Source organism: Lissotriton helveticus, chromosome 4_1 (assembly GCF_964261635.1).
Source record: "Lissotriton helveticus chromosome 4_1, aLisHel1.1, whole genome shotgun sequence".
In the NCBI taxonomy this organism is placed as follows: domain Eukaryota; kingdom Metazoa; phylum Chordata; class Amphibia; order Caudata; family Salamandridae; genus Lissotriton; species Lissotriton helveticus.
Window position 1 is genome coordinate 1663792255 of NC_136063.1, and position 24968 is coordinate 1663817222.

The 24968-nt window shown below is 44.2% G+C and overlaps 1 protein-coding gene across 4 annotated transcripts in view; it reads right to left on the bottom strand.

Annotated features, from left to right (window-relative positions):
- Positions 1-24968, bottom strand: part of LOC144829313 (rho GTPase-activating protein 6-like) — a 940021-nt gene that overhangs the window by 254637 nt on the left and 660416 nt on the right. For all 4 annotated transcript variants that reach the window (XM_078688348.1, XM_078688349.1, XM_078688347.1 and 1 more), the window contains one exon: positions 12998-13053. In XM_078688348.1, the coding sequence (XP_078544474.1) occupies positions 12998-13053 (56 nt within the window). The remainder of the gene's footprint in view (positions 1-12997; positions 13054-24968) is intronic.

A 24968-nucleotide genomic window follows, 5' to 3' on the forward strand; every position in this document is an offset into this window, starting at 1 on the left:
TTGGGAAGTATTACAAACAGATGAGGACCTGAATGAGTATGTAGGACTATATCCTTCCATCACTTTTAGACAATGCAAGTCACTCAAAGACACTCTGATGAAAAGTTCAATAAAAGAAACTAGGAAGAAGAATCCTGTCGAAGGTTTTTTTACTTGTATGAAGCGCAAGGCTGTAAGTACAGTCAATACTGTAAAACTGTTAAATTGAGGAAAGAAAAGCCAGCATTTAGAATCACTAGACATTTCTCATGTGACACTGAGTTTGCAGTGTATGCGTTGAGATGTCCCGGTGGGAGTGTATCACTTACAACGCAACTTTTACGTCGTAATGCTGTTACAACGCAGCTATTACAACGCAGGATCCATTACATCGGATGCCATTACAACGCATGGCATTACATAGCAGATGGTATTACAACGCATACCATTACATCGTAAGTATTGGTAAGTATATAATTTTTATTTATTTTATTTAATATTATATAATTGATTTAATTATTATTAATTATAAATAAAAATAAATAATATTTATTTATGTTTTAAAATATTATAAATTAAATTTATTAATTTAAGTAATTTTTTTAATAAGTAGGAGTATAGGAGTATATGTTTTGGGGTACTGAGGTATATGTTTTGGGGTGTTTGGGTATTTTTAGGTTTTAGGGCAGGGTTTGGGTTTTGGGGTACAGGGGTGTTTTTAGGTTTTAGGGTTTTGGGGTACAGGGGTGTTTTTAGGTTTCAGGGTAGGGTTTGGGTTTTGGGGTACAGGGGTGTTTTTAGGTGTCAGGGTAGGGTTTGGGTTTTGGGGTACAGGGGTGTTTTTAGGTTTTGGGGTACAAGGGTGTTTTTAGGTTTCAGGGTAGGGTTTGGGTTTTGGGGTACAGGAGTGTTTTTAGGTTTCAGGGTAGGGTTTGGGTTTTGGGGTACAGGGGTGTTTTAGGTTTCAGGGTAGGGTTTGGGTTTTGGGGTACAGGGGTGTTTTTAGGTTTCAGGGTAGGGTTTGGGTTTTGGGGTACAAGGGTGTTTTTAGGTTTCAGGGTAGGGTTTGGGTTTTGGGGTACAGGGGTGTTTTTAGGTTTCAGGGTAGGGTTTGGGTTTTGGGGTTCAGGGGTGTTTTTAGGTTTCAGGGTAGGGTTTGGGTGTTGGGGTACAGGGGTGTTTTTAGGTTTCAGGGCAGGGTTTGGGTTTTGGGGTACAGGGGTGTTTTTAGGTTAAATTAAATTAATTATATTATATTAATTACATTTCTTAATTAAAATAATTAAATTAAATACATTATTTTAAATAATTTAATTTAATTACAATCAAAAAAATATTTAAATTAAATTAATTTAATTATATTAATTAAATAAAATTAATTACAATTTTTATTAAAATTAATTTAAATAAATAGATTTAAATTTATTAAATAAAATTAATTACTATTTTAAAATGTATTTTAATTAAATTAATTAAATTAAATTAATTAAATTAACCTAATTACATTTTTTTTAAAAAGGTATACTTACCTATACTTACGATGTAATGCCATGCGTTGTAATAGCATCTGCTATGTAATGCCATGCGTTGTAATGGCATCCGATGTAATGGATCCTGCGTTGTAAAAATTCCGATGTAACGGAATGCGTTGTTATAAACCGCGTTGTAGTGACACCAATCCGTCCCGGTGATCTCTATTACATTGGAAGTACCACCAAGAAGGCTAAATTACGAGTCCTCGAACACCTAAGAGCAATCTCCAATAATGACAGGCAATATCCGGTTGCTCGCCCATTTCATGAAGTACACAGCCAAAATCAAAACCTCCTCAAATTTTGTGTGTTTGATTCAGTACCCCAGAGGGAAAGAGGGGGGAATCGCGTGATTGAATTGAGGAAACTTGAATCAAAAATGATTATAAGGTTTAACACCATAATACCTGCGGGGTTAAACTTTGACGAGGAACTATCAATTCATCTGAGATAATAAAATGAATATATTGTCTGAACCTTTGTGTCGATTTGTCATTTGATTTTTTTTTAACTGATTGTTTTTAATTCACTAAGAGAGAGTTCCTCTGGCACTAAATTAGAAAATATATGTTGTTTCCATTGCAGAATGAAATGTATGACAGACTTGAAGATCCTGAAGATGAAATATTACAAGCTCACCGGAGCAGGACTTTCATTTTTTATTTTTATTTTCATTGTAAAGCATAAATTTGTTGGAAATTGATTGCACGTAGTGGCAAAAATAGGTAAAAAGGGTATATGAAATGTCCTTTTGACTATAAATTGATATGCCCACTAGGGCGGTATAATCAGGTATTTCCATTGAAAGAATATAGTTTGGAACTGAGCACGAGCATAAAATGCTGTTTACATACCACTTGTATGGGTTCTGAAACGCCATGACGAGAAGTTCCCTCACACTATCCGTTAGTTCCTAACACTCCAGAGTGAGGGCTCATGATTAACTCATCCTCTCCATGTCTATAAGTGCCAAAGCTTACTCAAGAGCTTATATAAGAGCCCTAAAAACCATTGCACAGTACTCATCCCGCCTCACGAAACCGCGAAGTGTTATGAAATGTGAATAGATACAGAGCTGTTTACAATGACCCAGTCTCTCGATATTCAAATCGGGGAATCCGCAGCACACTGCATAGTGGCTATCGTGTACTATGACTGATCTCACTAGCTACATAACAGTTCCATCGCTTTTCTCTAAAAGGCAAACCCTCTCCCCTCGTTAGGGTTAAAGTTTCATGGAATGGGACAACCCCACGTAGCTGGTGCTCTTTTCCCTTGTCCCTAAGAGAGCTATATGATATTACAGAAATACCCTATCTTCTGTGCATCCCTGACCCCTCCTCCCATACCCACTTTGTACACCCTGAAGCACCAGAGTATATTCCCCTCCGTTTCTACCTGTAAGCATGAGTAGTTGTAGTTTGCTTCACAGTAACCAATTTCAATTGCTCCCATGAATATGACTACTTTTCAGATACTGTATACACTTAAAATCTGGGTTATCTAGATCGCACCACCCTCCCTTCCATGGACTTAATTTCTCCTGCAATAGATATACTTCCAGCTCCACAAACAGGTTGCCTGGTGAGGGTGTGACCTGCATAGCTTGGTATCATACCTTCAGGAAAATTGCAAAGGAGACTGCGCTCTGACAGCTTCCAGTTTAACTATTTTATTTTGTGCAGATCATGCATGCATATTTATTTTTTAAACCCACTTCTGTCTGTAGGGAGTACATTTAACTTCATTCACTCAATTGAGTGTCTCTTTAGTATTGTTTATAAAGGGAGACAGCCATGACAACGCGGGCTTTACACCGCGCTGCCATTACGACGATGCCATCACAACGCAAGTGGTTACAACGACTTGCGCTGGAGGGCGCTCTTGGTAAAGGAATAGTTTTATTTTCAATTCCAACACCTTCCCTACTGTTACGTGGGCTGGAGTTGGAATAGAAAATTAAACTATTCCACAATCCAATGCCTACAGCGCAAGTCGTTGTAACGACTTGCGTTGTGATGGATGTGTCGTAATGGCAGCGCGGGGTAACGCCTGCGTTGTCATGACAAACATCCGTTTATAAAGGTGATCTCACATCGGTTCTGTCAGGTTAAGGTAGACTTCTCACGTGAGCGGCTAGTGACCTAATTTCCTGAGCAGTGGGCACCAATGGCCTGGGTGTCTTTGAGTGTTTGTATTCATAGGCCTATGGCTGAACGGTGACCCCAATAACGCAGGGTCCTGTGTAGTGCTTCTGATGTAGATGTGCATGGTATCTGTATGTGCATGAAAAGTAAAGCTTCACTTCAACCAAATGACATTTCTTTTGCCTCTTTTTGTTCCATGTGCCAAGCTGGTATAATAACAGACTTAACGCATTCTTCATATGTGCTATTAACTTTAGGGCCGGCTGCTTTACGACTTTGTTGGTTCATGTTTTTTAATCATTGTATTATTACTGCAAAGGATTTTTTGTTTAACAAGTGGCGTGGTTCAGTACAGTCACATGTATTGGGAGCATGTTTCAGCGGCCACGGTATACAACTGCCACTTACTCGTGTAAGTAAGGTGATAGTATGCCAAAATATCCTAATTTTGTAAACCTTTGCCTCTGATTTGCTTCTCGCACATTTTTATTTTGTTTGAGCTTCTCATATGACATTACAATGTTGTTTTAGTCAGTGTTACGGCACTACATAAAGGATGTATGGATGGTTGGCTGCGAGTTGCATTTTCAACACTTTTCTTGCTTACCATTAATGGTGCAAAACACACTGGTACCAGCGTGCTGCACAGAAGATGGATGCATGCTTTAAGGTGCCGCCCTTCTGCTGTTTCTTACACACACACACCTGCACTACTTTCGTCCACAAAAACAATTCACTCTTTCTTTCACACCCAGTGTATAGTGATTGTATAGGTCTTCAATCCGTGGCAGCCCAGCTCCTAGGCTAATGTGTTATACTTCTAAACACGTATAAGGCATAGCCAATAGGGCTCACCTTTGGGACCCTGTAAGTATTTAGTTATGCAGCGCAATATCCTTGGTGCAACCACATGAACTGGTGTATGGCTAAACACTTATAAGGTCCCAAAGGAGAGACCTATTGGCTATGCCATTGCTTGTTTTCTCTGCCGCTGCTTGATGGTTCACCAGGAAGCTGAGGTTAATTAACATTCTTTGAGAAAGTTTCATGAAGAGTCATCAAACGGCACCAAAGGTATTAGTGAAACAAAAAAGGCTCTTCCTATTGAAACTCTCACCTAACTCTAGCTACTCAGTGGTGACTACTGCCGTTGTTTCGATATATATAAAAGATTGTTTTTTCATACATTTTTGATACGTTTCCACTGTCATTTAGCATTTTTGTCAGTAGCTGTGTCGTTTATAGGTGTCTAAAGGCTGCTTACTCCTCCAGGGAGATGTTCACCTGTAGCGAGTGCTACTTAACAGGGGTGGGGCGGATTGCAGGCAGCGGGGGGGGGGGGAAGAAAAAATAATAAGAAGAAATCATTAACCTGTGTGTCGCAGCCTCTCGGTCCTCCTCGTCCCGCTTCTAGGACTCCAAGGGCAGGAGGCAGGAACAGGAAGCGCCTAGCCTTTCAGACTCCCCTAGCCAAACATGACGCTGCTGATAACAGTGTTGTGATTGGTCTGAGTGCTGCAGTTTGGCACTTAGAGAGGGTCTGGGAGCCTGGGCACTTTCTCCACTCATGCTTTGCAACACAGCCTGGTGAAGAACATGCTAAGTGTGCATGACTGTTTGGCCGACCAAACTGTCATGCGCACTTACACGGTTCCACCTCTCCTCCCCCCTGCTCCCCTGACACAGCCCAGCCCCACCCCGCCCCTAATAAGCTGAGAAAGGATGGAAAAAAGAATTATAACAATGCGTTATTATCATTTTATGTTTCCTTTTTCGCCTGCTCACAGAGCAGTGGGGTGACGCTCCTCTGCCTCAGCGTAGGAACCGCCCCTGCTGTTTGCAAAATAGTCCCATTGAGATGGACCATCAAGGAGGTAACTAAACCAAATGATGAAGGCCTGTGCTCTCCAATGAACCTGCATAAAGCACAGTAAATGAGGGAATTACTTTGCCTTTGCACCCGTGCCCTATTACTGATAGGGATAGTGACACAAACAGGACCTTAGAAGGCTCCCCGAAAGTGGACCACAAAAAGGTGCCATATTGTTAGTGAGGACAACCCTATGGAAGGAGAAATAGGGGTTCAATGAACCTCCAAGAGATTCCCCTGCAGGTGGGTGAAGTCACTCACTGAAGGCAGTAATTTCCTGGGTCACTTACTACGTTCAAGGTCATAATGTCGTCTACATGCATACCAATCAAACTATATTGTGGCCTATTAGATGAAATTGTGTTTCATACTTCACTTTTCTTTTGCCACTTTTGGTTGCGGTTTTGTTCACTCTCTGGGACAGATAGCACTGTTGTAGTTATATTGATGCAATATCAATGTCAGATGCAGAGAACTGTTAGATATAGATACCTTTTTTGTATAGTAAGGTCTGGCTGGGTACTTTATTAAATTCAAAGCTAGCCTTTCTGGTCTCCTCACATGTCTCTATTGCAAATGCTGCCCTACTTCTTCATTCCACAGTTCCAGAAGTGTTCTGAACAGGGTGCCCAGGTGTGCTATATTTTTGGCTGATATTAGCCTATGGGTGGATGTGATTCCGGGTCCCTCCCTAGTCCATCGGAACAAAGTTCCTTATGGTAAATCTATCTACTTTTGTGGCAGTTTGTGTGTTTCCTACAGCAAACAATGCCACAGTGCACCTCTATGACTAAAACCAATATGGTAAAACATATCTTTCCCCCTGCAGAGCTCTTACGCCCACCCTAGATGTGAGGCCAGAAACAGTCCTCTCTGGTCACTCAAACTGTTCTGGGTGCAGCTCTGGGATTTGTGCCTGGCGGACAAGAAGGACAGTGGCGGTGCGTTCATGGGGGGCGTTGGGGAGTTGCCCCACTAGCCATGGACGACCGTCACTGTGCCAACATGCATAATAAGAAAAGTTTTAGAAACATATTTTTAAAAATAAATCTAAGCGCACTGACTCAGCGCTGGCCCGGGACAAGCCCGACAGAATCAGGCATTGCTTAGGAAGTGGGCCGTGGGGGCGGGGCTGCAGCAGAGTGAGTGACAGAGCAGAGTCAGGCAGCCAGAGCACTGAGATGAGAGCGGGGTGACTGCGCATGTGACAGCCAGGAGTACTGACAATGTAGACTGGCCTGCGCATGCGTAGTACCTATTGACCTCCCCCCCCTACCCCCCTATAGCCCTGAGACACAGGCAGGAACCCGGGGCCCCGGTCTCATTATGGGCAGATGTTATCCTGCTCGAGGCCAATCCTGGCGCAGTGGCGCTGTTAAGGCTGCGCCAGGATTTGCTGAGTAGACACACTGCAGCAGGGTCAGGGATGGTGCCGCGCGTGGGTGTTGGCTGCTCAGCTCAGTATGGCCAATCACATATGAGCCATGTCGAGGTGATTGGTCATTTCTGTAAGCTGCAGTGACTTCACCGCGCGTGGCACACCAGTGCCACAACAACACGAAAAGTGATAGTGAAAGTAGTATCCATCCATCTGAGTCAGTCAGAGAGGAGCGCGTGACTCCTGACTCTTCCTCATCATGACTTTTGTGCCTACAGCCTACGGACGGACAGACCTGGATAGTTGCACTGTGTGTCGTGCACTCGTGCCTCTCGTTCTCTCCCTGCGGCCCTGCCCACTCTTCAAGCTCTCCTCTCATTCCATATACAGATGTACCCAGCCCCCCCTCCGCCTCACCCACTCCGCTGAGGAGACCGGTACTAAGAAGGTGGTTTGGAGACAGAGGGGGAGATGGGGGGGGCGAGCTCGGAGACACAATCCACTTGAAGTTGTGTTGTGCTCACGTTTTATGGCACATGTGAGGCTTAGCTAGGTCGCGCAGTGTGATCTAGGGCAACATTACGCTGGTGGCGGTGCTGTTTTGTTTTGTTTCTGTCTGTTATAATGCTATGCTCCAGCTCGTCAATGCTGTATAACTAGATGCCATCTTGTACTTACTATTAAGACCTGCTATGCGATGCTGCTATATATATTATGCATGTCTTTTTCGGTAAAAAACTGTAAACTGGCTGCAGACTATGGGCGGGCCTCCCTGAATAGAAGTGCTGAGTGCACATCAACACTGGTGGGCCAAAACTTTAATTTGCCAATGCTTTTTTGTTTCAGTCTTTAACATTTCTTGAGCATTCTTATGATGTGCGTTAAAGCTGAAAAGAGTTTCTACACATGTTGTGCTTAGAAGCGCATGTACCATTCTATTAAAATGCAGAGTTTATTTCTTTCTTTCATTTAAAATGTTTATTGCAAGCATGTGGCTGGCATGATTAAGGGGTGATATGTTTCTTCCTTCTTGTGTGTGTGGCATAGGCTTGAAATAAAAACAATCTAACTATTGCCCCACCTTGCCAAGGCCAGGCCTTTTGACTTTGCCAAACCCTTGTTCAGGTTGGACCTTTGTGAAGCAAGTGAGTAGGAAAGAGGAGAAGCAATTGGACAGCAAACAGAGGAGAAAGGTGGAGAGTCCAGACAGAAAAGAGGAAGTGACAGGGGAGAAAGGTTAAATGTGGCGAGCTGTGAAGAAAACTAGAGGGCGGTGGGGGGGAAGAGCAGAAAGGAGAAAGAAAAGTGGTAAGGAACAGAACGTATATATAAAATAAAAAAAATAAGTTTGAGATAAATCTATGGAAGCAAAGCGAGAGACAGGCTGGGTGAAGAAAGAGGGCGGAGAGATGCAAGAGGAGAGAGGGCGAGAGTGCAGAGACAGGAGGAGGGGAAGTGACATGCCCAGCGCTTCCTGGGGGAGGGCCCATCCACAGTTCCAGAAGCTCACAAGTTGCAGCCTGACTTCAGTTTTAACTCTGTCCCAAGACCAGGGGGTGGGAAAAGAAATCACTGCATGAAAAACAGTCACTGCAGGAGAGAGACACCCAGCGCTGCCGCATGAGCTAGTGTGAGCAAAGCATCAACGAAAGAATTGACAGCGCAGGAGACTGGCAGCCCAGGGCCTGTAATCAGATGATCCTGCACCAGCGCCTTTCCCTTTCTTAATAATGACAACACACATGGTTGTCAGTGAAAAATCTTCTGACAGCCTGCCTCTAGTTCTGGGGTGAGCTACGCAAGGTCGACCACACTCCTTACGTGGTGATGTTTATTACCAATTGCCCAGGACTAACATTTGTTTCTGCAATTAGGGCTTTGAAACCAGGGCAAGGTGGGAGCTGGTGATCAAGAGCATGGCAGGACAATGATAGGCCTAGAATTCAATCCTGGCAAATCCAGTGGTAAAAATAGTGGGAGCCTAGGATTCCAGAGGCAGTTACTAGCACAAATAAATTATGAGAATATTCAGTTGATGGTGATTGGTGATAGTGCTGACCCGTGGGGTCCTCCTTCTGGCTGATGGTAATGGAAAGCTGAACACACCAGTCATGATAATACAGAAGCTCAGGATCACATCAGATGCTGCATCCCATAAAGGGAGAAAGAAACCAGTGTAAGCATTTCCGCAAATAACATTGCAAGATACATTTCGAGCATTTCGGAGGTTGGCCCTCCTATCTCATGCCCCTGAAACAACGCCTAAACATTTGCTGTGCAAGTTTTATTTTAAAGCAAATACTGGTAAGAAATACTTCAGTATAGGCCCAGATCTGTGTACTGGGGCGAATGCAAGACATTGTTCTGCATTCTGTCCATCAATTGTTCTTTTTGCATTTGTCACCCCAAGTGGGACGGGTATGCCCAGAGACCTTGGTCCCATGTTCTCCATGCCACTGGAAGAGTTTGACCAATGCCTGGAGAGCTTGTAACCTGTAGAAGCTGGAATATGTGTTTATTTCTGCTGCACAAGCTCTATCGCTCGCATAAACTACTTTATGTTAGCATCACTTCACTTGTACATTGCCTCTGGGGCAAGGATATGACAATTTTCTTCTTTTTTTTACATTGTCTTTTTAAATCATGCATAGGCGATGCACGAAGTGTTTAGAAGGATTTGATGCTTCAACATCTGGTGACTTACTGTAATACTGACATGTTTTGCTGAATATGTACGGGTTGAAATTGACTTTTGTATTCATGCATTGTAATATTAATAGTGGTTCACAGATTCCCAGCAGGCCCAATGGGAGGTGCATAGGCCAGCTTCATGAGGGGAAAGGTGTGCTTGGTATATTTGAAAACCAAGGCAGGGAGGGGGGCAGAGGTGGTGGGCCATTAGACTCTGAGGGTGGGACAGGGTGGTTCATTTGTTCATATGCATTAGTGGGACCTTCTTTTGTATGTTATCACATTAGCAGCACAGACCTGTATCATTAAAGCGGCCTTTTCTCGCTTAGCCTGGCACCATCTTGCCCGAGGAAAGCGTTGGCACAGAGATCACTTTCTAATTTTGGAGAGTAAACACACTGCACGTCATGTGTCTATTTCTGCTTCCACTGGCACACCACCAGCACTTGGGCAGAAAACGAAAGAGGGAATCCCGTTTCCTGTGGTAGAACTGGCACGCCCCTCCTTACTGTAAGGAAAAGAAGGCAAGCCGCCACTGTGCACTGGTGCGGAAACCTCAAACAGCACGTGCAGAGCAGAGTTGCTCCTCACGGCCTCGAGCTCAATGTGTCTTCTCTTTATGAATTTCGAATTCATTACCAGCTGGGCCGAGGGCTAGGTTTACACCTAATAAATTCACAGAAATTCTTGGGGGTACATAAAGGGCTGCTGCCTAACACTACGGCTGCCAGTGAACAACTGAGTGCTTATGGTGCGTCGATAAGCAGTTGCCCAGCAATACTGTTTCATAGATGTAGGCTATTTGAACTGAATGTTTTAGCTTTCAAGCCAGGTTGTAGTTTCCAGTAGCCACTTACTCTGACAGGACTTAGAGGAATGTGGCCTGGATGTGCTTCCGGTGCTCTCCCTGGGTGCTTTCACTTAGTGATTCACTAACCACTTCCTCAGCACAGAACTTCTCGGCCCTGGAGGTCTGTGCTCGATAAAATGTACCTGCATGTGACTCCTTTGATCTCGGTTACCCTCTGAGGCTTCGGTCCTCGTTTATGGTTGGACACACTGTACTTTCACAATTGCTTTATTAACCTTCCTGCTTTCTCAAATTTGCTTGAAAATGCACCATTTTCCCACTATTTTTTCAAAATTTTGACGGGGGGAAATCCCCCCGAACCTTCCTTAGGGGGTTCGGGCTCGCTCGCTACGCTCGCTCGGGTGCAGTATAATTATCAGTTTCCGCCTCACCACTTTCAAATGTCACCAGCCGCCACTGAAGAAGGACAAAGCAGTGGAAGGGCCCCAGTGGTATTTACATCTGCCGGGTGACAGGGTAGGCCTCTTTGAAGCTCCTGGGCACAGCTTGATGGTCATCCAACCAAAGATACATTACACCTCTCCACACTCAAGGCTTTTGTCTCAGCTCTATGAGAAAATTCACACCTCCTTAAGAGGGCTATTCAGCTCCTGAATAATAGGTGGAAATGCATGCCAATGGGCTTTAGGCATGGAAAAGGTATCTTTCTAATAGTAATGTTCCCAAAATAGTTCTTACAATCCTGACATTAGCCGTGAATAGGCTTTGCAATAAACATTTTGAAAAGTCACAAAATAAACTTTGTAGATGTTTCCTATGTGGGGATATTATCACTGCATTTATTATTGAATTACAATGCTTTCATATGAAACCAACCCAGCTACAATAAAAATAGCTTTCAGGGCCTTATCACTGTAAAGACAGGTTTAATTTTAACCTTTACAGGCCCTCATTTTTATTACTATGGTCCCTGCCTTACTTAGTGGTGAGTTGTTTAACATTTAAAAGGAGGTTTTAGGGCTACGAAAAGGACTTATCACAGGTCTATGTTTTTAAAACTGCAAAGACAGACTGCAGTGGGAATCCAGAAGTTATGTTTGCACTGTCATTGCACTGTCATTCTAGTTGGAGAAGAATAAGCCTGCGAGTAATGTTTAATTCCACCGGCAGAATCAGATGAATTTACAAATTCCACCTTACTCTTGTAACGTGGAATTACTTTAAAATTCTTCCGTTCTGCCAGCAGAATTATTCTGCAGTAAACTAAGTTTTTAAAGAAGGCTGGTAGACACAGCAGTCCCTCGAAGTCTAATAAAACCACTTCAGATTAAAGTTAAATCTGCAGTAGTTTTTCAACATAGAGGACTGCTTCCTCCTGCAGCCCTGTTTGGAAACCACTGTAGAGCACATATCTTGGCGGCCTTACATATTATGCAGTAATTACTGCAGAGTATGTAAGGACGCAAAAGTGGTATGCACTGCAGTGATTTCTAAACATAGAGGGACTGATCCCTCTTCCAGCCCTGTTTAAAAATTGCTGCACAGTACAACAGTGCATACACCTTGGCGCCCTTACACACTCTGCAGTGAATACTGCAGAGTATGTAAGGGCGTTGACAAGTATGCACTGCTGAGTGATATGCAGTGTTTTTGAAGTTTAGAAACCACTGCACACCACACAACGGTGGAGCCCCTACATACGCTGCAGTAATCAGTGCAGAGTATGTCATGGTGCCGAGAGGTATTTGGCTGTGCTACTTTTTTAGTGCAAAATGCATTCTTGCATCCATTTTTTAACATGAGGGTGCATTTTTTGCAATGAAAACAGCGTCAAACCTCCACTCTGTCCCTTTGCTGAATCTCACAGAATTTTAACACAATACAGCAGAATAAAATTCCATCTACCGGTAGAGCAGAGTAGGTGCTGCAGTACACTTGTTACTCTAACCTTACATGCCTTAGGCACACTTTGTACCATATGCTAGGGATTTACATGCATGTTAAATATGACAATTAGGTTTATAACAATATGTCATGATTTTGGAGGTCAGAGCAAATGCACTGGGGCCTGGTTAGCAGGTTCCAGTGCCCTGAGTGAAAAAGAACCAATAAAACGTAGCAAAAAGTAGGGATGACCATTCAAAAAGGGGCATTTTGCTACAAACAATAGAAAACTTTATTCATTGATTCATCTCCTGTATATCTTTATTTTTAGATTTTGACCTTTGTCTTGAATCTTTACTCCTGATCATGAGCTACAATAATCAGGGGTTAAAATGCCGCTGGCAATTGGACTGATTTTTTATTATTGATTTTTACAATATTAATAATAAGGACGTTTCATTGTACAAAACAGCAACATAAAGTTTACTATTCCTCCATTGCCATTTCTTTGTATTACACACAAGCATATGTTTTCCCTGAATTATCGACTATGTCATCACATGCTCTAACATTAATCCCTTTTGAGTAAAAAGGCGTGGTTCACATCCCTCCAACAAAAGTTTTAAAAAGTCATCACTAGACAACATTAAAGGTAAAGTATATACCCGGAATTGTTGTAGTGTATTAGCTTTCAAAACACCATACCTGTCGTACCCTTTTCTTAGAACTCCCTACTCGAAAAATTCCCACAGTCTGTAAACCTGAAATGGAAAATAAGTTTAACAAGAGATGCAAGTAATATAACGTAATTTGAATCATACATTGGTTACATGCTTACTGGATGACAAACTCAAGTACAGAAAGGTGTTAGCCTCTTTAGCTCACTTTGGATATTGATACTTGTCTAATACAAGCACCCAGGGTCCCTCCCTCATGTGCATAAAGACCCCATTAAAAGTAAATTCAATATCCATCGGCATATTTTCTGTCATCTCCAATACATGAATGTCATCTAAGACTTGTCTTGCATTACCCGTCTTGTCATAAATATATCATAAAGTCAGGCTGAGTCTGTCCGGATACAGAAATAAATGTAGCAACGGCAGCGATGGGGCTCTAAAAATTGTGAGGCTTGGCTGAATCCACCTGGTGTCAAAATGCCACTGGTCAGCATTTTTGTGTGTGATTTACCCTTTTTGCTGCCCTCGCACACTTGCACTCACAGTTTGCCTAAGAATGTGTATGGGGTTGCTTCTTAGGTTCCAGGTTTTGAAGACAATGCGGTCTGTCTAAGAAGCCCCTTTGCCAGTCAGTAAGGTATTTTCGAAACTAGAGAGAAGGAACATGTGTGAGGCATAACACATCTTCAACCAGAAGTTGCAGAAGACTTTACCTGTTCGTCCCTCTTGCATTTATGAATCACATAGTGAGGCCCCTGTACCTCCACTCTCAATCCCTTCCCAACATATTAAAACCCTTCCGCCCCTCCTCACTCCCTTTTTCTTTTTAGTGGGTCAACTTCTTTCAGGGCAGGTATGGTGCACATGCTCCAGCGCTTGGGCAGCCCATGTATTGCCGTGCAGTGCCATTGAGCTCGGGAGTAGCATGATTTGTTCTCACAGTGGTGCTGAGGGGCACCCATCTCCAGTATTCATCATTTGGATACACAGGTAATTGCAATAGTTTCCCCAGGGCCCATGAGGTGAAAGGCGTGGCATTCGGTGTGGTAGACTTGCTGAGGATCAGCCGTGCTGCCCGGCCGGAGGTCAGCAGTGCCTTCCTCCAGCCACAGTGACTGTGTCTGGGTTGCTAGGAGGGACCAGTAAGCGCTTTTGGTTCGTTTGGAGCGGGAGATTCAAAATACACCCAGCATTCTGTCTGCTGGTTTTCTTAGGCTGCTGGGATGATGGCAATTTGAGCGTGGGTATTTTCTATGTTAAAAAATAAGGTTTTACTATTGGGTAGTGTACACATGTCAGCTGGAGATTGGCTAGGCATGTTACAAGCAATTTGTACAGATTTGGTGTGCTTTGGAGGAAGTTGCTCCCCCAATGGTATCTCTTTGGAACCATTTAATTGGGAGATGTTTTTCTGTTGTTGTCTGTGTTGATTAACTATGGAGAAGCGAATGGGAAAGAGGTGTAGGTCACACTCTCCTGATTCAGAGGATTCGAGTAATTATTGGTAGGATGCGTATGCAGAAGCTGGTTGTTCCCTGTCTGGGGTGTTCTTTTCCCTGTCTGCTGTAGAAGTCCAGGCAATGACTGATGCTGTAGAAACTATAACCTTAGCTGCAAAGCATTTGAATAAGCGCGTGTCAGTCCGGCTGGAGGATGATCCGGATTCTGACTCTTCAGCTGATTCCGTCACTAAGAGACATGTGTAAGCATGGGCGTAAAATCCGTTCCGCTCGCGGATTTTCGGTAAATTCGCAATCCGCGAACTCTCGCGAACTTGCCGAAAATTCGTAAAATCCGTGCGAAGCGGATTTTTTGCTTGGTCGCACTTGCCAACTAGAATACTATACAATTTCGCAGTAGTAAATACTTGCGAACACGTAGATGCGGCGGGCAGCGACAATCTCGCAATTGCGAGATTGCAAATTTGCAATTTCGCACAAGAAATCCACCAGCAGGCAGCATAAACCTTGAAAATTATGATTTTTATTAGAATAACTCCTCAGGTTGACATTTGCCTGCACTTTTTATTTGCAAGGAGTCCATTTTGGGGGGTGGGGGTGGGAGGAAGGAAGTGCCCCACAGTCTCCAACTTCCTGTTCCTGTCCACCAGGCTCCTCCCAGTGCTTTCTTCATGTGCTGGTCACTTTGATTTGGATCTTGACCTGGAAGGATTACTTTTGTGGATGCTGCTGGATATTTGGATTTTTGCAAAACTGAAAGCACTCAGCAGGTGCAAAAGTTCAATCTTATCATGAGTAACCATTCCCTGTAGTGCTTCCTGAGGGGCCCCTTCAGAGTTCAGCAAATTACAGATAAGGAAGCAGGTGCCAGCCAGACTGGAAGTTTAAATTCAGTGACACATTAATCAACCCCAAATTAATTCACGTCAGTTGAAGCAGGGCAGGTGTGCTTGCTTTTTTTCACCCCCATAATCTACAGTGATAAACCAACCAGAGGGTGGCAGTGATGTACCAGAAGGTGGCATGGGTGTACCAGAGGGTGGCAGTGGTGAAACAGAGGGTGCTGTGAACCTGTGATGATGAACCAGATGTAGAAACAACATAGTCGCGGCCGTTGCAAGCCGACAAGTAAGTTCGCAATTGCGAACTGGTACAGAACCCTCGCGAACTGGCAGAAATCCTTGCGAACACAAAAAAAAAAAAATTCGCGACAGTTCGCGGATTTTGCAGATTGCGAATCTGTAAATACGCAAGTTCCCGGATTGCCAATTCGTAAAATCCACCCATGCTTAGACATGTGCTACCTAGTAGAAAGTTAATTTACAGGAATGAACTGCAGGACATTCTATCTCATATCAGTGTCAATCTGGGCATGGTGTCACCTACGGTGGAGTGGGCTGCTGTGGCCTTATTTCCGTAATTTGTTAAGCCTGCAGCTCTCACTTTGCCATTGCACTCAATGGTTAAGGAGACTATCTTTAATTCCTGGAAAGAGCCTAGGCATAGCAGAGTTCCCCATTTTCTTCTTAAGTCCTATGCCCTGGAATCTAATCGACAAGGAAAGACTGCTGGTGTGTGGACGGGCTTTTTGGTGTTCTTGACCTTCATCTGAGCCAGCAACTCGCCGGACCGGTCCCGCAGCGCACCAGTCCCTGTGAGGGCCATCGATTTGGAGGGGCTGCTCTCACCTTCATCTTTCACGAGCGTGGCCTGGTCGGGGCTGCGAGCAGGATAGCAGGGACTCCACTGTCCAGGAGTCCCTGCGAGCCCAATTAGCAACACCTGGGCTGCTCTCCCTGATCACCACGCCCCTCCGCCTACGGAGGTAAAAGCGGACGCTTGGAGCTGCTGCATGGGAATCTAATCGACAAGGAAAGACTTCTGGTGTGTGGGCGGGCTTTTTGGTGTTCTTGACCTTCATCTGAGCCAGCAACTCGCCGGACCCGCTGCGCGGGTCCCGCAGCGCACCTGTCGCTGTGAGGGCCATCGATTTGGAGGGGCTGCTCTCACCTTCATCTTTCACGAGCGTGGCCTGGTCGGGGCTGCGAGCAGGATAGCAGGGACTCCACTGTCCAGGAGTCCCTGCGAGCCCAATTAGCAACACCTGGGCTGCTCTCCCTGATCGCCACGCCCACCCCGCCAATCACCTCCCTATTTAGGGAAAGCATCATTCCTGCTGCGCGGGAGTGCGCCGGGAGAAGCCCGGGACAAGGGCGGGCTGTTTTGTGGCCGTTCAGGGGCCGAAGGAGGCCGGGCTGGGCCATCCCTCTAACTCCTACTTTCCCCTTTAGTTATCGTATTTTACAAGTAAGCCTGTTTCTTTTTTTCCTTTGACTCAGTCTACTCCTGTCACGTGCTCATATTGCATCTACTTTAGCGGGAGTGCCTCCACCCAGATTAGACTTACAGACATTGTTTTTCTTAAACCCTATGGCTGCTATGTGTGAAAAAATCTTGCTACCTGACTTTGGGGGAAACAGCAAAGGTACTTTGGATAAGTATTTCAGAAAACCGGTTGGTGACACAGATAGGGATTGCGATTTGGCGGAGCGTCGACGCTTTATTGAATCTATTAAAAATAGATTCTCTGGGGTTGTACCCGCCCAAAACGATCAATTGGGAGTGGGATTGTTACAAAGAAATGAGGACCCGCTATCGATGCAGGGACATCCCACGCTCTTGCGAGAGACGACTCCTTCACTGTCTGCCATTAACAGTACGGAAGAAAGTAATATTGTGGCTACTGGTGACATCACCACTTTAACTGAAACCATACCTGGACATTTACGAGTACCATTGGGGAAAAAGAAAGCTGGGAAGCAGGGGGCTGTTAAAATTGTTGGACCACCACCAAATAAGAGACAGAGGAAGGGAGGTGTTTATCAAAGAGCCAAAATCAGTCACACCGACTTTGGAAAGGGTAGAATGGTTACTGCTATTCCTGTATCCACAAAAAAAGTTATATTACCTCTTGACTTGGATCAGGAAGCACCACATGAATTGTCATCCCCCCTAAACACCCCCACATTGACTGTAGTTAGACCCCACTTAACATCTAGCAGTAATTCTCCCCCTAACGATCATTTGTCTACACTCTCCCTCGACAACATTGAACACTTACTTAGGGCATTTACATCCCCCATATTAGAGAGGTTGAAGAGGTTAGAGGATCGATTAGGGGCTATAGAAACGGCTATTACTAACAAAGCAGGTCCGTTGGAAGTATCTGCAAAGCCAGCTTTATCTCTCGTAACTGCAGTCCCTACCTCTACCGCCCCTATACAAAAGGCTTTAAATCCATCAAGTAACCTTGCGGGCTGCAATCACCAAGGGGCTAATCCATCTAAGGCAGTCCATCAATCTATTCAAATTATTAATAATGATACCCAGAAAGGAGCTAGCACAGTGGTCGCCGGAAACAAGCAGGGGGTAGGGGGGAGAGAACACCCAGTTAGAGCAGGGAATCAGAAGGGCCGCCAAGTCGAACTACCACCAGAGGCGGTCCCCTATGTGGTTGTACTTACGGGTGTCCCCAGGCTAGCAGACAATAAGAGGGAAGGCTTTAGCCAACTAAAAAATAAAACTATACATTGGCTCGGCCAGCATAGACCGCTCCCATGTACTATTAATAATGAGATTGTTCACGTAAGGCAACTCCCCTGGCTGGGGAGCAGAGTAAAGGATATAGAGGGGGATTTAATAATCATAAATTTTAGAGACCCAGGGACGGTTACACACATTCTTAATTGGATGCCAAGGATCACTGGTTCACTTATTGTTCCTTGTGATCTAACTTACTTCTATCCCAGACCCCAGGTGCCTGCTATAACATCTGTTGGGGTACCTTTTGGCCCGTTGAACAACCCTCTTGGTATGCTAAACAACCAATATATGTGTCAGGTTTCAAATTCCAAAATGACAAAAAATGTACTTGGATGGAATATTGTACCACATAGGGAGAATAGGAATAATTATAGAGGCCTGGACCATCCGCAAAGCGCTAGGGGAATGAATCATTTGTTGCCATTCACCCCTTTTGAGACATCGAATAGGTTCGAAGCATTCTCTGGTCTAGATGACTGTGAATGACGGTCGGGGTCCTCCCTTAATAGGTCTGATTTGAGGCAAGTCTCCAGTACCCCCTCTATTACTTCAAATGCCCTCATAATAGGGCCTATGCAGGAGGAGGATATAGCCCCATGTAAATTCCTTAGTTGGAACATAGCAGGCCTAAGAGCTAAAAGGGAAGATCCGTTATGGATCAACTTCATTGCTTCCTTTGATGTGATAGCTATTCAAGAATCCTGGGAAACCTCAGTAAATGTTTGGCTGGATGGTTTTGCTACTTTCTTTATACCAGCGACACGCAGCTTAGTAGGGAGAGCTAAGGGGGGTCTAATTTTCCTTTTTTCCCTTAATCTTGCTGGGTCTTTTAAGCAGTTAGATACAGGCTCCCCTAATCTTTTGATTGTGGAATGGACTGTTTCCTCGATCTATTCCATTTTATTAATTAATTTTTATAATTCCTGGGAGAGGGCAATGGACACTGATCACATTGCACACCTAGAGACATTTTTATACAATTTCAGTCTTAACAAGCACACTGCATTTGAGCTTTCCTCGATCTATTCCATTTTATTAATTAATTTTTATAATTCCTGGGAGAGGGCAATGGACACTGATCACATTGCACACCTAGAGAAATTGTTATACAATTTCAGTCTTAACAAGCACACTGCATTTGAGCTTATCATGTTAGGGGATTTTAACACCCATTTATGCAATTTTCCCTGTTATTCGGGTGAACAAGTGGGATTTTCAGGGGTGTTTACACCTCACTTTGAACATACAAAACCAGGTGAAGCGCTAGAAGTTTTATTGGCTAGCTTTAATCTCTATGAAGCCCTAAATACAGATGGGAGGGAAAGAGCTCCCACCTATAAAGGAACGCTGCAAGGGTCTATAATCGACTATATATTCACCACCCCGGTGTTACAAACAAAGGTATTAACCTATAGAACAATTCAGTCACCCTATAGCGATCATAACCCTGTGTTATTGGAGATGCGTTGGTGAGACCTTAAATGCGAGGGCTTGGGCCGCCCACAGGCGCAGGCGGTACTTGTGCCTTCTGATCAGGGCAGAAGGCTCAAGTGGGGTAAGGTGATCCCAGATGATTTTATGGCAACTTTATTGCCTAAAATCGAGGGAGAAATAGAGTTATGTTTAGAGCAAGAGGCCTCCAATAGCACAATTGTTCGGGCTTTTGAATCTATATGTGTCCAAATAACGAAGGACCTGACAGTCATGCCCACTAAGAGACTTCCTAGTACATTGAAGTGGTTTGATGCTGATTGCTCACGAATACACACCCGTTTATTGCACGCATTAAAAGCAACACCAAGGGATAGGCTGCTCATTGCCAATTTGAGGAGGGAACACAAAAGGACCTTAAAGGGGAGAAAAAATTAAATTAAAAGTGAAGCATGGGACAGACTTCTCTCCGTTGATGTCTTGCGTGATAGCAAGAAATTTTGGGAGATTATAAATCACCCTTTTTTTGCGGGAGAACAATATGTAGCCACTGATTGTGTCATCCCGGATGAGAAGTGGGTCCTTCACTTTAAAGATGTCTACGGCGACAAGAATTGTACACCCTCGTGCCGCCAAACGATAGCGCGGGTCTCCCCCCCCGATAGTTTTTTTTAGAGGAGGAGGTGCTTAAGGCTATTCTGGAGACCTCAAAAAATAAGGCCCCGGGGGCGGATGGCGTACCGGCGGACCTATATAGACATTCTCCGAAAATCTGGTCCCAGGTACTAACTAAAGTCTTTAGCGCAGTACCTGGGCAACCTCCATTATAGTGCCAATTTTTAAAAAAGGACAACGTGAGGATCCAGGGTGTTATAGACCCATTTCCCTCCTTGACTTGGCCATTAAAATCTTAGGCAGAGTATTATTGGGTAAACTCAGTGAAAATTTGGAGGATTGTGGAGGGCTTTCAAACATACAATATGGGTTCAGAGAGAGACGAGGCACCCTGGACCAATGTTTGAATTTGCATCTTTTAATTGCCAAATATGTGGTGGCCGGGGAGGGGTCTCTTTATTTGGCCTTCATGGACCTCTCCTCGGCCTTCGATTTGGTAAACAGGTCCAAACTGTGGTCAATCCTTCTAGAGATGGGGATAGACCCTTCCCTTGTTACTTTTATAGCCTCCTTACACCAGGACTTATTTGCCAAAGTAAGGGTTACAAATGAGGGGAGGTGCACGGGGACTTTTAGGTGAGAGAAAGGGGTTCGCCAAGGGTGTATCCTGGCCCCCCTCCTTTTCACCATTTATATAAATGGGCTGGAAAAACATCTAAAGGAGGGGGGGCAGATGTGCCGCGTGAGGGAGGGCAACAGGTCCCGGCCCTCCTATACGCGGACGATGCGGTACTGATTGCCCGTACGGGCATCGGTCTACAGACACTATTGGGTTGTTTTGGCTCCTTCATGGAAAAACTTGACCTAAAGGTAAATGCGAAAAAATCTCATTCTATGATAGTGGGTAAGCAGAGAGGAAAATTGAGATCCAAAACCTTCAAATGCAAGGGTGAGGTGGTTTCCAGTTTTCCCCTATCTGGGGGTCCTTTTCGATGAAAGGGGGTCTTGGGCCCCCCAGATACAGGTGAAAAGTTTAGCCTTGGCCCGTTCAACAACTGCCCTGTTGGGTTTCACAAAAAGGTTGGGGGCCAGGCCAATGGAAGCACTTTTGAAGGTTTATAACACCAAGTGTATTCCCATTGCCACCTATGGGGCCGCCTTGTGGGGATATGTTAATCAAGACAAAATCCAAAGGGTAGAAAATAGGTTAATTAGACTATTGCTCTCAGTTCCAAAATCGACCCCTACGTTTTCCATCCATGAGGAAGTAGGTCTGTGTTACATTAAAGATAAGCTGAATCTGGCACCCCTCTTACTTTGGGCAAAGACATGGCTGAATCCAGAATTAACCTTGAATCATCTTATTCTGGAGGACGTCATGTCTTTGGACCATGCCATGAAAATACCTTGGTTGAAGTATCTAAAAAACACATTTTCAGTCTTAGGTAGACCGGAACTTTTTTTATCTCCTCGTAATATTAAAAGAGAGGACGTAAAGTGGATTAAAGCCCATTTTACAGATATGGTCCGCCTTAATAGAGAGGGGAAGGAAATAATGAAACCATCTGTAAGAGCACACTCTATGTTAATCACTACCCCAACCCTGGAACCATACCTGAATTTTGTTATAAGACCCCTTCATAGATTTTTATTAGCGAGATTCAGGTTTAATTTGATTCAATTTTCTTTGGGTTGCTATTTATCTTGGAATCATTCGAAAGATGCCCCCCCTTGTGAATGTGATAATTTCTCTGAGCAAGATACCATGCATTTTACGATGTTTTGTGGGTTTTATACTGCTGCTAGGAAAAAACATCTGTTACCTGTGCTGAGGGAGGCGGGCTTCATTCAAGTTAGACCCGCATTAATCTACCTCCAGATGTTGGGCAATATTTACATTACTTTTAGCGTCGCCAGTTTCCTAGCAGAAGATTTTCACACTAGAAATAAACGTGTACCACTGAACATTTTACTGTAAATAAGGTATCTTTTAAAGAATGTGTCAGACACGATGTAGTTTAGTAAAATATTGGCTTGCCCTGCTTTTGTATAAAATATGAAATGTGATTTTAATGTATTTGTACTGTATGTGCTTTTTATGGTTTTTTTAAAATCGAATAAAGCGTGCTCTGACTGACTAGGCCCTGGCCAAGGGGATATGCTGATGTCACCTTCTGTCAAAGTTGACTCTATATTGACTCCTCTTATTGGTAGAAACTCATTAAATCCTGATGATTGTTTGCCTTCGGATCATGTGAAGTGCAAACTAGATGATGGACTGAAGAATTAATTAACTGCATCTAATCTGGTTCTCAGGGCTGCCTTGTATGGGGTCTTGACGGTTCTGTCCTTAGTAAAGGATTTTGAGACTTTGGCAGAGGCCATGCATGAGAAGTCAAGTGTGTCGGATGTCCTAGTATATATGGAACAACATGCCAAGTTCCTGGTTGATGTATCCACGGATGTTATAAAGGCAGCTTTTGCGGCCTCCTCCTCTCCTATCATGGCTCGGCAGAACCTCTGGCTACTGGACTGGAAGGCGGATCTGGCTGAAATTACTTCTTTCTTGAACTACCATTTGAGGGTGACAAACTGTTCAGTGAACGATTGGCTGGTCTGATCTGGAAGCCCTTCAAAGAAAAAAGCACACTTGTTCCTATGGTCATCTTCAGGGACATTTTTAAGGCCTGTAATCACTCAGTTCCAAGGAACAACACAGATTTCCCTCTGAAGGACACCTGTTCCAATTCTTTCTGCAGGATGCGGTTCCAGCCCATGAGGGGTAAAGAGCAAGGTGTCACCCCAAGACTAGGCCCTCTAAGTCAGCACTCCTGACGATGTTTTTTCTTGTGGCCCTAACATCTGGTCGCTGCCTGAGGGGGCTAGACTTGTTGTCTAGTCTGACTTTGTTCTCTCGTTTCTTTGAGGACAGGATTGTTCTTAGGTTGGGCCCTGGCTTTGTGCCCAAGGGGAATTCTTTGGTTCATTGTTAGCCGTAAGTGATTCTTGTAGTGTTTTTCCCTAATCCTCAGTTTCGTGAGGAAGTGGCACTTCATTCACTGGATGTGCGGAGTGGGACTTTGATCTACCTGGAATGGGTGAAGGAGTTACACGTTTCCTCCACTTGATTTGTGAACTTTTGGCCCACTTGGAAGAGAGATAAACCTTCTACTCAGACCTTCAGCAGATGGATCAAGTCAGTGATTCTGCTCGCATATAAGCAGTTTAATCTGCCGTCTCCTCTGGGGATCCAGGGAAGGTCTACTAGGGGCATGGCTGCTTCTGTTGCGATGATCCAGTGTGCTTCTTTGCAGGAGATCTGTCGGGCTGCCACTTGGTCAGTGCTCTTCACCTTTGTGACTCATTATCATGTGGTTCAGGATCTGGAGGTTCCGGATTTTACTGGGTTCCAAAGTTTTGGCTTCTGTGTTGTAAGCAGCTTTTTCTTAAGGATTGAACTTGTGTTTCCATATTCTGTGCTGTTGTCCTGGTCCGTTTTGTGGCTTGAGTACATCTCACTTTGTGATTCATCATGGCAAGAGGATAAATGAGGTAATGCTGTGATTACTCACAAGTAATAGCATTACTCTGAGTCCTTCTGTTCGCTGTGAAGAATTTGGCCCTCCCTCCCACCCTACTTAACAGTTTAACTGTGTGGTGTCTGGGATTGGTATGGAACAGGAAGTGAGGAGGGGGTGGTTGTGAATGGAGACATAAGAGGATCACTATGTGATTCACCACTGCAAGAGGACTCAGAGTAATACTATTACTGGTAAGTAATTGCAGCAATACCACAGATGTAGTAGCAGGGAAGCCAATCACGCAGTGGCTAAGTAACTACCAAAAGGTAGAGATGGTAATTCATTAATAACAGCAAACAGGAACAAACATAAAATACTGGATAGTTTTCAGAAGATTTCTCTCAAAAATGCAGGGGAAAACCCACAAGATACTCCAGAGCCATCATATACCTGCCAAACAGGAGGTGCACTCCTTCACTGCCTAGAAGAGGAAGTACATCATCTTGGATAAGAAAACATCCTTATTGAAACAACCATAGGAGACCAGAACAGATTGAGCAGTTTAGCTACCCTACCAATTCTGCCCTCAGCAAAGTCTACCACATTCGAGAGTTGAATACAATGAAGGAACCTTCCTTTTTATCGCCTCCCCTATTTAGGAAATTAGGAAATTCCCCTAGTACCACAGCCCAAGGTGAGCTACCCTGTGTCAGATCCGCAATCCCAGTGAGGTCCACAAATCTGAAGACCATGAGGTAAGCAATCTCCAGCTCACCACAATCCCTGCGGGCCTAGCATCTCCTAACAGACTGTCAAAAGTAATACAATTTTCATAAGCACAGATTATATTTTTACAGACATGTGCTACAATTTTCCCTTTTAGGAATCATGCATATTTTATTCATGTTCAAGGTTAGTTTTTGGTTCAGCCCAAGTACTTTTGGAAGTTGGCGGTTTGGGCTGGACTGTTCCTGTGAAGAACAGGGTGAGGGCTGATTTGCATATGCCGTGTCTGAACTGGGGTTGGGAGGTACGCTAAAAAATGATGGGGTAAACCCAGTTGTGTGACTGGTGGTGAGTGTCTGAAAAGTTTCAGTGATCCATCCATCATCTACTTGCGCTTTTTGTTTGCTCTACGTTGGCAGGGTATGCCCAGAACTGGGTCACTTGCTCATTTTGCCACTGGATTCAGGCTAGGATAGCTGATGAGGGTGAAACCCCGAACCGGTCCTAGGATGCTTGTTTCCGGTCTAGGGACAACTTGGCTTGGCAGTTCGGGCAGGACTGTTCCCATGAGGTACAGGGTCAAGACTGATTTGCAAATGTCTGGGTCTGAACTGGAGTGGTGAAATGAGCTAAAGAACGA